At 56.2% G+C, this 12,564-nt stretch overlaps 1 protein-coding gene across 5 annotated transcripts in view; it reads left to right on the forward strand.

Annotated features, from left to right (window-relative positions):
• ZMIZ1 (zinc finger MIZ-type containing 1) overlaps positions 1-12,564 on the forward strand; it is a 159,082-nt gene that overhangs the window by 51,973 nt on the left and 94,545 nt on the right. For 4 of the 5 annotated variants that reach the window (XM_036266003.1, XM_036266006.1, XM_036266007.1 and 1 more), the window contains exons 3-4: positions 4,097-4,205; positions 9,689-9,802. In XM_036266003.1, the coding sequence (XP_036121896.1) occupies positions 4,146-4,205; positions 9,689-9,802 (174 nt within the window). In that variant the 5' untranslated portion in view covers positions 4,097-4,145. Of the gene's footprint in view, positions 1-2,636; positions 2,693-4,096; positions 4,206-9,688; positions 9,803-12,564 lie in introns of those variants that run through there. The other variant, XM_036266005.1, reaches the window with a different exon arrangement.

The raw sequence follows: 12,564 nt of genomic DNA on the forward strand, positions 1-12,564 counted from the left end.
CTTGGGACAGGCTTGCTTTGCACTTTGAGAGCTAAGCATTCTACACGTATCAAGATGGAGTTTTCAACGGCTGGCTAGCCTCTGTTTTACAGATGGGGAAACTGAGCCCTGAAGGAGGTGGCAGAGCAGGGTCCCCTCCAGGCCCCAAAGCAGACTAGATTTGCATCTCCTTACAGGCTCCAATCTGCTCAGACCAGGAGAGAGGCCAGGGGCCAGAAGAGAGGGGGGCTTGGCTGCTTGAGCCCACTCCCCATTCAGAGGCAGACGGGCGGGTGGAAGGGCTGGAGCACGGGTGCAGCCGGGGCCAGGCCCACAGCAGCCTGCAGGTGGGCGTGGATGCCCAGGTGAGCACTGCAGCGGCCGCCCTGAGGCTTTGTGCCCACTTGTCAAGGCTTACAGGGATCCAGGCTCTGAGGAGGGAGCCACAGCCTGGCCCAGCAACACTCCCGCAGCAGAGGGCGACCTCTGCTGGCCACTGAACACTGGTCACTTCTCCCTGTCAGCCAGCGTGCAGGGAGCCCAGTGGCCTTGAAAGCAAGTGGATGGATTTGGATGGTTTGGGTGGAACCAGGGGATCTCTCTTTGGGTCCAGTCACAGCCTGGAGTGGAAACTTTTAGGAGGCTCCAGTCTTGGCGTAGTTGGAAGAACAACATATAAACAGAAAGGCAGAGAGTTTGAATCTCAGCCTGACACCTTCCCAGCTGTGTGACCCTGGCAAGCCGTGCCACCTCTCTGCGCCTTTTAGGACTCGGTAAATTTGCAGTGCACGGGACCAGGGCTGTTTCCTGCACACAGCAGGTGCAGGACACCTGGACGGTCCCAGGCTGCCCCTCAGTGAGCTACCTCATATGCCTACTTCAGCCCACCCTCCTCTGGCTTTCCAGGCCTTGGTTTCCCATCTGTAGAGCGGGATGGTGAAGGTGAGGGGGTTAGATGGTCTTATGAAGCTCTATGTCTAAGTAGGCTTTTGCTTAATGTCCCCTTGGGCTGGCTGTGGAAACTGCACTCTTTAATTGGGACCCTAGCAACTAATGTTCTCCTGTGCCCACAGTGGGGGCTGTGTACCATGGGGGGCTGGGACACCACCAGGGTGCCTTCGACTCAGATGGGCTTGACACCAGGAACCAAGGTGCCTGGCTGAAGGTGGCTCAGTTTTGCTCCCAGTCTGGGCTGCCCTGTGTTCCTTTCTGCTCACCCCACCATCATTTGTGTCTGGCTCCCGGAGAGTGGGGCTGAGGCTCTGCATGTGAACTCAGCTCCTGCTCGGGGGACACCCTCACTGCTCCTTTCTCCCCCGACACACGTTTAGAACATCAGAGAAGCCTCCTGCAGGGGCCCCTGGCACCTCCCCAGTACCTGCAAGATGTTTAGGCTGTGATGGGAAAGTCAGAATTCTGGAGCTAGTTGCTACTATAAGCTCTCAGCCTCAGTTCCTTCATCTGTAAAGTGGGAGGGGGCATAGTAACAGTGTCTGTCTGTGCCCAGTGCCTGAACCAGCACCTGTCTTATAGGAGGAGCTCAACAAATAGTCCCCTGTAAGGTAACCTGGAGTGAATACAGGCATAGACCAAGAATTTCTTGAACATAAGAACATTGTTTTCATCTTTGCATGCCCCATAGATCTAGCATAGGACTGGCACAGTATAGATGCTGAAAAGCATCTACTGGGTGAGTTGGAAGCATGCATGGATGGGAAAATGGAGACTAAAGATGTTTGGATGGCCAGGCCGATATGGCTCAGTGGATTGAGCGTCATCCCATGGACTGAGAGGTCCCGGTTCGATTTCTGGTCAGGGCACATGCCCAGGTTGCAGGCTTGATCCCCATCAGGAATCAAATCCCCAGTTTGATTCCTGATCCCCATGCGGGAGGCAGTCGATTGATGTTTCTCTCTCACATCGATGTGTCTATCTCTCTCTCTAAAAATCAATAAAAACATATAAAAGTAAATTAAAGATGTTTGGATGGATGTATAGATGGGTGGATGGACAGGCATTTAGCTGGATAAATGATGGATGGAGAAGTTGGACATCTGGGTGTATAAATGTGTAAAAGTGGGGTCACTGGAGGGATGGTTGGTGGAGTGACGGTAAAGAAATAAATAGGGGGCACTGCCCCATTTTTATCTTGGTGGAGGGATTCAAGATAAAGTGAACCCAGAAAGCACTTATCAAAAATACAATGCCCAAGTGACCCAGAAACTCCACTTTTAAGAGTGTGTTCTCTAGATTGATTCACACATGGATGATGTGACCAAGATGAGAGGTGATCTTGCAACACTATTTGCAGTAATGAAATTTGGAGATTTTATCTCTCAGGCTGAATGGCATGTGAGCCCCCTGAGCAGAAGGCCTTGTCTAGGGTCTCAGATCTTAGAACAGCACCTGGTGGGGGCAGATGCTTCAGCTGTACCTTGAAATACTATGCAGCCATCAAAAAGGAAAAGACTCTTTATGTCTTGATATGGAATAAACTCTGAGATATTATTAAGCAGAAAAAATTAGGTTCAGATAGAGTGTATACAATGCTTTTGTTTTGTGTTTCTTTAAGGGGTGGCAGTGGGGAATACACATAGATTTCTCAGAAGGAGACTAGTAGCTGGTTCTCCCAGGAAGGGCACTCGGGAGCTGGGGACTGGGCCAGCGCTCCGCTGGATACCTTTGTGGACTTTCTCAGTTTTGAACCATGCAGGTGAGTTGCCTTTCCAAGCACAAGTGGAAGCACGAGGAGTCCCTAATGAGCTGCGCAGTTCAGAGTTCCGGGGAGGAGGGCAGAGCTTCCTTCCCGAGGCTGAAGCCAGTGCCGCTGCGAGGGTGCTCGTGCCGGGCAGTCTAGGACATGCAAGCGGACAGGCATACGGACACTGTCCAAGCACCTAGCAGCCATGGGGACTTGGCAGATCTCAGGACCTCAGTTTCCTCATCTGTAAATGGAGATATTCTAGTCCTACAGAGTGAGCGTAGGAAGTAGAGAGAACTCAGAAGCCCAGCATACAGGAGTGCCCAGTAAGTGGTGACATGTCCAGAGATGAGAACCTTCAGGGCCAATGTCTCAGGGTAGCTGAGAGGCCTCTGCTCAGTACCCTGTGCCTGACCCATGTGTCTGCAGTGCTCAATGGGTTGTGGGAGAGCAAACTCACCCCGCAGTGGGCAGACTTCTGCTTGGGCCCAAGCACCTGGTCCCCCGAGCAGTGGGTGCTCTAGAGCTGAACGCTCTCCATCTCTGTCCATCACCTTCATCATTGTGGCCCTGGAGAGGCCTGGAGTCCCCGGGCCTTTCCGGAGCTGAGGGAGCTCCTCCACTTCGCTGCACCTTCTGCAGGGGACTCACGTGAACGTTGCCGAGCGAGCCTGGTGCCCAGGACATTCCTGTCCCCGGACCAGTCCCATGGGCTGGCTGGCCGAGCTCACTAGGCCACCCTGAGGGACTTCCTCTCTGCGAGCCTGAGTTTCCCTCTCTGGACGTGGTGCTAACTGCTCCCCTTCTTCTTTCCCAGGAGGGCAAAGGGGAGACAGTGGAATTGGGAGTGTTTTGTAAAGCATGAAGAGCTCTAAAGCATGGGGGATTTGCGGAGGCCTGTGGCACCCACGACAGGCTCACTGCACTTCACCGCGTGTACAGTGAAGGTCATCACGGGACGATCCCGCCACACACGCGCACACACACACACACACACACACACACAGCCCCATCGAGTGGCTAAGCCCTGAACTGGGAACATGAAGATGGAGCTGCTGTCTCACCCCTAGCACACACCTATGCGTAGAGGTGCGTGTATCTGACTGCAATTCCACGTCACATGGCAGACCTGCCTGCTCAGGGCTCACATTCGTCACCACAGAGAGCATCCAGAAGCACCTCCTGTCCTCAGTCCCTATGGGACTCCCAGGGCCAAGCGTGGGGAAGGGCAGCTGGGGCCATGGTCCCTCTCCAGCACAGGGCTGCCTGGGGCAGAGGCTGCTATGCCTCACAGAGGGCCCAGGAACCTGCTGGGAGCCACTGGGGCCAGCACATCGGTGTTGGGGTGGAGGGTGTCTGTAAGGCTGATCTGTCTGGGACAACCCCAGTGACACCCACTCTCCTCTCTCTTCACAGGCTGGACAGCGTTCATGGCTCTCGGGTAGAGCCCAGCGACACGGCCAGAATGAATTCCATGGACAGGCACATCCAGCAGACCAATGACCGGCTGCAGTGTATCAAGCAGGTGGGTCGCTGGCTGGAGCTCTCTCCTCTGCTGCTCAGCAGCTGGCAAGGACAGGCGGTGGGGGTGCTGGCGTGCCTGTAGCTGGGCATTTGGGGCCCTGGATGGAGATGATCATGGGCAGAGGCCAACTGCCCGGGGCTACCTGACCACCCGCCTTGGGAGAACATTATTGGCATGGACCATACTAACTAGAATCACACACACCTGAGTTCAAAGGTCGGCTCTGCCTTGTCCCATCCCCTCTTTTCCAAGCTGTGTGACTTTGGGCCAGTGTCATGCCCTCTCTGGGCTCTGCTGTGCACTCTGGGAGGATGCAGTCAAGGGTCTAATCTCCTTCCCAGGCCTAAGCTCCCACCCCTCTGCGCTGGTGATTTTTCTAGAAAGAAACAAAAGAAAAGGTCCTGAGAAATTAGATCATGTTACAGAAAAAGAAACTGAGTCACAGAGAGGGGAAGGGCGTCGCCAGGAGTCACACAGCCCAGCCCCACCTGCCAATGTTCACACCAAGCTCAAGAGGCAGTTCGCCCACCAGCAACCTGTCTGGACTTTTCAGAGGTGGGGAACATTCACAGTGGGCTCAGAGACCCCCACTTTGAGAAGCCTGATTGAGATAGCCCCTCCAGTGGTGGGCAGGAGGGATGTGCCCACCCTCCGAGCTCAGCCTCCCTTCAGCTCCGTGTGGCAGCATCTGTGCACAGACTCTAGACGATCATTCACCCCAGGAGGGAGCAGAGATGGGGGAAGGGGTGTGGGCTTTGACATTAAACAGACCAGGAACCAAACCCTCACTTCTCCATGTTCCCACAGTGTGCTGTCCTTTTGTTTCTCTACGTCTCAGTTTCTCCACCTGTCAAATGGGGTGAATAAGGCCAACATTTTAGGATGCTATGAGGATGTTGTGGGTGAAGCACATAGCCCAGCCCTGGCACGTGGCAGGTGATCAGCTAATGGTGGCAAGGCTATTGTCCCCAGTGTCTCAGAGTCAGGGAGGGGGGTGCTGGGACGCATCCCCTGGTAACCATGGGCCACTGGCCTCACCCCAGCTCACAGCCCCACCTCATGCAGCTTGTCCTCCCTGAGCGCCAGGGCCCGGTGCCGCTGAGGCTAGTCCCTGGGAATGAGGGATGTGTGTTCTCTCATTAGCATCAAGCAGAGCAATCTCAGAAGCCTGTATGGAGTCTAAGCAGAGGAAATTGAAGAAGACTTGTTACAGATTGAACTCAGCCCGAACAGCTCTCCCAAATGCCAATTACGCCTCTGTTCGCGGTCACAGAATAGAAACCAGACGCGCGCGGCCCCCTCCCCTGCCTTCCCTCCTTCTCTGCAGGGCCCTCCTGGCTCTGCCTTTGACCCAGTTTCTCCAGCCCATGAAGGATCACTGTCAGTGGCCTCCAGCCCCTAACAATACAGTCCTGCCCCCTGGGCATGAGACTCTGTGTGCCAGGCACACAGCTGCTCCTGAGACCTGATCACCACTTGACCTTTCTCCCCATGCCTGGCTCTGCATCATCAGGAATCGGGGTGCCCTTTACTCCCAGGGGTCCAGCCCTTTCGAAGTGTGGTGCACAGAGCTCAGATTTAGTAGCACACGTGAGTCCGACCTCGCTAGCTACCTGACCTTGGTTAAGCTGCCACTTGTGTGGCTTTGCCTGCAGAACGGGCATGGTAGTACATGCCCAGCCACTGAGTGCAGAGTAGCTGGAAGGCAGGGATCACCTCAGCTGCTCTTCCCAGCCGGCCCCGCACACCGTGTACCCACACACGGGGCTCTACCTGTGGGCCAGACTGGCATGTTTGTGAGGGTGAGCAAGCTGTCCAGATGCCCTATGAGCCACTTAGAGCTCCCTGCACCCTCCACGCACCCCCCCCATCAGACACAGCTCCGCACTGACGTCCATCTGCTCCCTAGCTGCCCAGAGGGTGGCCGTGGCTGGCTGAAGCCTGTGGATTCTCAGACATCCTGTGTCCTAGTCAGAACAGAAAGGCGAGCAGGTCTGCATGCACCGAGGATGCAGGGGTGCAGCTATGCCTGCCTCTCGCTGGGAGGGCTGCGGCTCCCCTCAGAGCCTCGCAGCCTCCACTCCACTCTCGGTCTTGCCTCTCTTTGATAGCACAGCCGTCCCCCCCCCCCCACCCTGGTTCTAGCCATTGCTATACTCACCATCCCGTAGCACCTGCTGCCCAGGGCCCTCAGGCCTCTGGCTCAGCTGCCTTTTTCCCTTCTCAGCCTTGAGTTCCAGGAAAACCAGGCTCCTCTACAGGGTGCCCCACTCAGAGGTTGAAGGCACATCTGGGCTTTACGGGAAAAGCTGTGCAAATCAGCTCCTTCCTGCACAGCAGCCTCCCCAAGCCCCAGATTCCCTTCTGAGCATCTCCACTGAACTCCAGCTCTTCCGGGCACCCAGCTACCTCACCCCTCCAGTTCTTTCTCCCTTGAGCTATAGGCCCTTCAGGGCATATGTCAGGCCCCATGCCAGGCTGAGTTCCTTGTGGGCAGAGGATAGGCCATATTCATCTCAAAGGCAGTAGTCTTGCATAGTGCCCAGGCCAGCATGGGCCCAAGTGTGCTGGGGGAAGGGGGCAGGGATGGACTGATAGATGGATAGCTAAGGGAATGAATAAACGAGTGGATAGATGGACATATGGATGGGCAGTGAGGGGAGCGGATGGTGGATGGATGGTGGGTAGATTTACATGATGGATGGATAAATGGATACATGAATGGATGAGTTGGTGGTTGGATAAATTCTGGATGGATAGGTAGACAGGTAGGTAGATGAACGGATGGATGAGTGATGGATAAAGTAGTGAATGGATGAATGGGTAGGTGGGCAAGTGGATGGATGGTTATGAACTGACTCATATTTGGGTGGATGGATGGATGGATCATTTGGTTTACAGATGGATTGACAGGAAAATGCATTCATCACTTGGTCTGGGCAGCCAATTCCTGGTCTGGGCATCGATGTCCACTATTCCTGCCCCAACAGACTCGGTGGCCAGTGGATGTAGCCCAGATCTTCTGAGGAACTTGGAGACGAGCGGGCTTTCTGACGGGGGTGGGGTAACAGCGTCCAGTAACAGCCCCAGCCATCCCCAGACTGGAAAAGCCTGCCCAAGCTCACCCACCCAGTCCTGGCCTCTGTGTGCCAGGGGGTCCTGTTCTGAAGTGATCAGCTTGGTGGCCTACTCCACAGATGGACCATCCTTTGGACAGTTAACTGCTCACTGACCACGTCTGTGGGCCTGGCCTGGTGCCATTTGCAGCTCCAGAGGTGAACAGAGCACTGTTTCTATGCTCAAGAAGCAGTGCAAAGGCCCCCGTGTGCAAAGCAGTGGCAATCTTTACCTGGCACCTCTCTGTAATGGGGTGTCACCAGGTGCGTTATTTCTAACCTTTGCAGCAGCCCTGCAGGCTGCCATTTTGCAGATGAGGGTCTGAGCTCGGGAACACAGCCAGGGCTGTGTGGCTCAGTGGCTGAGAGGGGTTAGTCCAGGTCTGTCCCGCTCATTTCACTGCATCCCTCGGCCCCTCTGGGCATGCCAGCCGCCTCCCGGTGGAGACAGACCACCAGAGCACAGAGAAGGGGGGGCTGGGCCAAGCCACAGAGCAGCTGAGCAGTGGCCACTGAGTGGGATGCCTGAGATTCTCTCTACCAATGAGCTGTGCCCACAGTTGCCACCCGGAGTCTAAGCTGATGGCCACGTGATAGCCGAGGTGAGGGTGGAGGGGTGGAGAGGTAGGCTGGCAAAATGTGGAAGGCTGGGTGCGCAGGGGCCAGAATAAAACCGGACCCCTGAGCCTGGCTGTGAGGGTGCTGAGGGTGGGAGTGCTGTGAGCAGGCAGCTCAGAGAACAGCCTGTGGAGGCTGCTGACCCTCCTAATTGGGTGTGACATCATGTAAATAAACGTAATAACTCAGTTAGCAGAGGGAGGCTGCTGGGCAGGGAACTAGCCGATTTGCTTGGCTTTCTCCATGGAGCCAGGTGCCGCCAGAGCCTCGGAGGCACCCGTCCCAGAGAGCGCACGGGGAGAGGTGCGCACCCCTGCTGCCCTCGCAGGGGGCCGGCTCTGTGCGTGGAGGCTCCTCCCGTCCTCTGCAGACAGCGCAGCGTGGGGCCAGGGCTCCGGGCTGCCGCACAGCGGTGCTTCCAGGAGAGCCTCTGGGGGACGTCAGGGCCAAGGGCAGCCCCACCTGGGAGCACCCCACACGCCAGGTACTCACCAGGGGCTGTGTGCGCCTCCTCCTGTGCAGTCGTACCCGGGCCTGTGACAGGCCGTGCTGCTGCACATGCGCCCCTTCTTTCCTGCACCCCCTCCTTCTTCTTTCATGGAAGGAGGAGATTCTAACCCTTTCCACCTTCTTCCACCCATTTTAAAGTCTTGCCTTGCACAAACCACATTATAACAACAGTCATAAAGCCCTAAGTGAAACAAACATTTCTACCACCATCCTGTGATCTGCCGTCCCCATTTTACAGATGGGGCGACTGAGGCTCAGAGAGGTGAGGGGCCGCCCTAGTCAGCAGCTAGTAGAAGGTGAAGGCAGAGTGTGACCCCTACTGAGGCTCCCACAGCCCATTTTTGGAACCCGGAAGCTCCTCAGACCCCCTGCACTGCCTGGGCTCTGAGGTGGACCTTCGCTGCAGCCGGGAGGGTGTGGTCCCCGAGGCAGTGTCAATCCCTGCCTCTCCCAGCACCAAGGCCACAGGAACCTCAGAAGGTACCACCTTCCCTGTTGTGGAGGACACACACTAGGTGTCCCACTGGAGAGCCACACTCGGTCACACCCAGCGCTGGAGTCCCAGCTTCACCCTGGGCTCAGTGCCTGACTCAGCGTGGCCTGGAAGCTGTGGATCCGTGGTAAATAAGGGAGGGGCGCCTGCATCTGACCTGGAGGGGCCTGAGCTCAGGTCAGCAGCCCCAGAGCCAAGACAGACTGGGCCCAGGAGACCAAGAGTCAACAAGCCACATACACCAGACCATGGTGTGACAGTAACCTGGGCACACTGTGTTTTGGTTCACCTTCCTATCTGGGTGTGACCTAGAGGCCTCTTTTAGACCCCCTGCTCCTGCCCTGTTTGGCCAGAGGTGGGGGGGGGGGGCATCAGGAAGGAACCTCCAGGCCCAGCCTATCTTAGCTCAGGAGAAGCTATGCCCCAAGTATGGGAGTCAGATGCCACCCTCCTGAACCACGCAGGGTTTGCCTCCCACACCACCAGCACCCAGAGAATACCGGATGCCTACTATCATTGCCTTTCTCTAGACCTTGGTTTTCCTTTCTTTATCATGGGGCTGCTGATTCTCTTCCTGCCAGAGATCAGGCAGGGAGAAGATGCTAAGGGAAGGTGTATGAGGGGAAGTTGGGGAAAGCTGGTGAATCAGGCCTTTGAGTCTCCTCCCCTCAGGCCAGAGGTATCCCCTGCTCCCTGCGCTGGCCTCATTCCTGGGACCTCATGCTCTCTCCTTTCCTTCTCCACAGCACTTACAGAACCCTGCCAACTTCCACAATGCCGCCACAGAGCTGCTGGACTGGTGTGGGGACCCAAGAGCCTTCCAGCGGCCCTTCGAGCAGAGCCTGATGGGCTGTTTGACGGTGAGTCCGCACCCTCATCCCTGCACAGGCCTAGAGAAGATGGTAGGAGGCTAGCATGCCTGGCCAGGTGTAGTGGAGGCCACAGATGGCGGGGGATGAGAGAGAGGAAGACCTCCCTGCTGGAGGGGATGGCCCTCTGTGCTCACCCCTGACATACACACACCATGGGAAACTGGTCAGATCGGGAGACAGTCCCAAGGATTATGTGGGTCCCCACACTTGATGGGAAAGATCAGGCCTACTTTGAGGAGTTCCAAGTCTGATGGGGTATATGTTCCATCATGAGCGAAGCAGAGAGACTCTTGAAGGGTTTTCCCCATCTACTCTGTCATTTATTCATTTACTTAGGTGAACATCTGTTGAGTTTTGATGGTCATCCATCCATTTACCTATTCACATAAGCATTTATTGAACTCTTGTTACATCCATTCACCTATCTAAATAAATGCTGATTGATCCCTCATTTATCATGTCCAGTCCCCTGAGCAAAGTCCTGTGAAACCAATGATGAATAAGACTCTGCTAAGCACGGTTTCCTCTTCAGGAGCAGAGACAGACATAGAGAGGGATGGCAGAGAAATCATGTACACGGTGGGGCATCAGCTGCCTGGGAGATGGGGTGGGCCACAGAACGCGGAGAAAAACAGCCACTTAAACATCTGCAGGCGTTTGATCCCTCTGCACAAGCAGCTGAGGACAGCCAGAGTATGCTAGGCACACGAATGGGATGTGCAAAGGACCAGATGCACACCAGAACCCAGAGAACTGAAATGAATTCCTCTTGGTGAAGCTCTGGGTGCAGGCCCGGCAGAGGCCGGGCCCGGAGCTGGTGGCACGATTTGCCAGACGTAAGAGCTTGCCGGCTGGCAGCCACACGGAAGGAGCCCGAAGCTTGTGAATGCCCCAGCCACACGACCTGTATCAGTAAGTGTGAGGGCACCTCGGCGGCCAGCGAGGGCAGCTGCTCAGAGGGCCCTGAGTCTGCTCTGAAGAGAACGTGGGTAAACAGATTGCTAGGGAGCCCGGCTAACCCAGGGCTTGGACCGGAGAAGCCGAGGCAGAAACAACCAGTGAAGCCCGAGGGCACCATGGTTCCTGTAAATCTGCAGAGAGGAAGGGGTGCAAGGCCCAGAATGCCCCGGCCCAGTGAAAGGAACAGCAACAGTGACACGCGCCATCGCCACCAGGCACCTCTGCGTGCCTGCCCCGGACCTGGCCAGCTAGCGGGCCTTCCCACGAAGCCTCATACCCACTTCATGCAGCTGGTCCTGCGCCTTCCCCACTTTATAAAGAAGGAAACCGAGACTCGTGACCGACAGCCCCGGGTTCCACAGCACTGACAACCCTGCCGTGAGAAGTAGGCCGGGGGTTCAAGCTGAGACCCATCTGCCTCTGGAGCAGATGCTGCTGACCATCAGGGATGCCGGGCAGGGATACAGCCAGGACCCTCCCAGGCTCCTCTGTTTGTCCAAAGCTGACACCATCTGGCCCGCACTGGGAACACCAGGCCACCTACATTGCCCATCTCTCCTCATCCTTCAGCCCACCGGGCTCTCTCTCCCTCCCCCACCCCCCAGCTCCCTTAATCCTCTTTGTGGGGATCCTGGTTCAGGCTAAGCCCCGTGGGCAGGGACAGATGTTACATAGGCCCCCTCACCATCCCAGCTGCAGGCAGGCAGCACCCTGCCCCAAGCCTGGCCCTGCTTAGGACTTGGAAGCTAGAGACTAATCAGACAATGGCCGTGACTGGGCTGGATTGGCAGGTAGGTGGGCATGAGACGATCAGTAACTGGCTCTGCCCTGGCCTTGTCATTCATCCATTCATTCGGTAAACATTCATCAAGTCCCTGCAGCGGCCGGGCCCTGCGCTGGGCCTGGGGGGTGCGGCAAGCACAACAGGCCTCTCTCAGCTGACTTTCCAGTGGGGAGGCTGCCACAAAGCTCATGAGGAGGGGCAGGGTGCTGGTCAGGAAAAAGGGCATTCTGAGGACGTGCCCTCCAGCTGAGACCTGAATGTCAAGGAGTCCGCTTCGGATGAGAGGGAAGGCTCCTTCAGGCAGAGGAAACTGCAAGTGCAAAGGCCCTGCGGCTTGATTTGGTCAAGGAACAGAGCACAGGAAAGGGAGAGGGATATGAGAGGAGGTTGAAGAGGGAAGCAGGAAGCAGTTACACGGGACCTGCGGGCCAAGCGAGGAGAGTTTGGATATTTAAAGGGCAATGAGGAGCCCTTAAAAGATTGTTTTTTTTTTTTTGGTATGTGCTCCTAGTGGGAACTGAACCTGGGACTCTCTGGTCCGTAGGCCGACACTCCAACCACTGAGCCAAACCGGCCAGGGCAAAAGATTTTAAGCAAATGAGTGATGGGATATGATTAGTATGAGGACAGGAGCTCTGAAGAGGAGCATCCTTAGAGGCTAGGATGGAGGGACTGTGGAGGAAGTCCAGGGAGGACCCTGTAGGGTCTGACTAGGAGAGGCTGTGGCTTCCCAGGCAGGGGAAACTGGACAGCTCTGCTGGGCCTCTCATTGCACCGCAGCTTAAGGCATACACCTGTTGAACAGCCAGCCTTGCTCCCCACCCCCTAGCCTGCTGCTTAGTCAGAAAGGGGCCCTTGGCCCACCAGCCACAGCTGCAGAGACCTGAGTCTGACTGTCCCCTGGAGCTCAGTAGAACCAGTGGCAGAAAAAGGTGGGGTGGAGGATCATAGAAGACACTCTCGCGCTCAAGGCACTTTCCTGGGCACCGTGTCCTTGCATCCTTAT

Source organism: Molossus molossus, unplaced genomic scaffold (assembly GCF_014108415.1).
Source record: "Molossus molossus isolate mMolMol1 unplaced genomic scaffold, mMolMol1.p scaffold_m16_p_17, whole genome shotgun sequence".
In the NCBI taxonomy this organism is placed as follows: domain Eukaryota; kingdom Metazoa; phylum Chordata; class Mammalia; order Chiroptera; family Molossidae; genus Molossus; species Molossus molossus.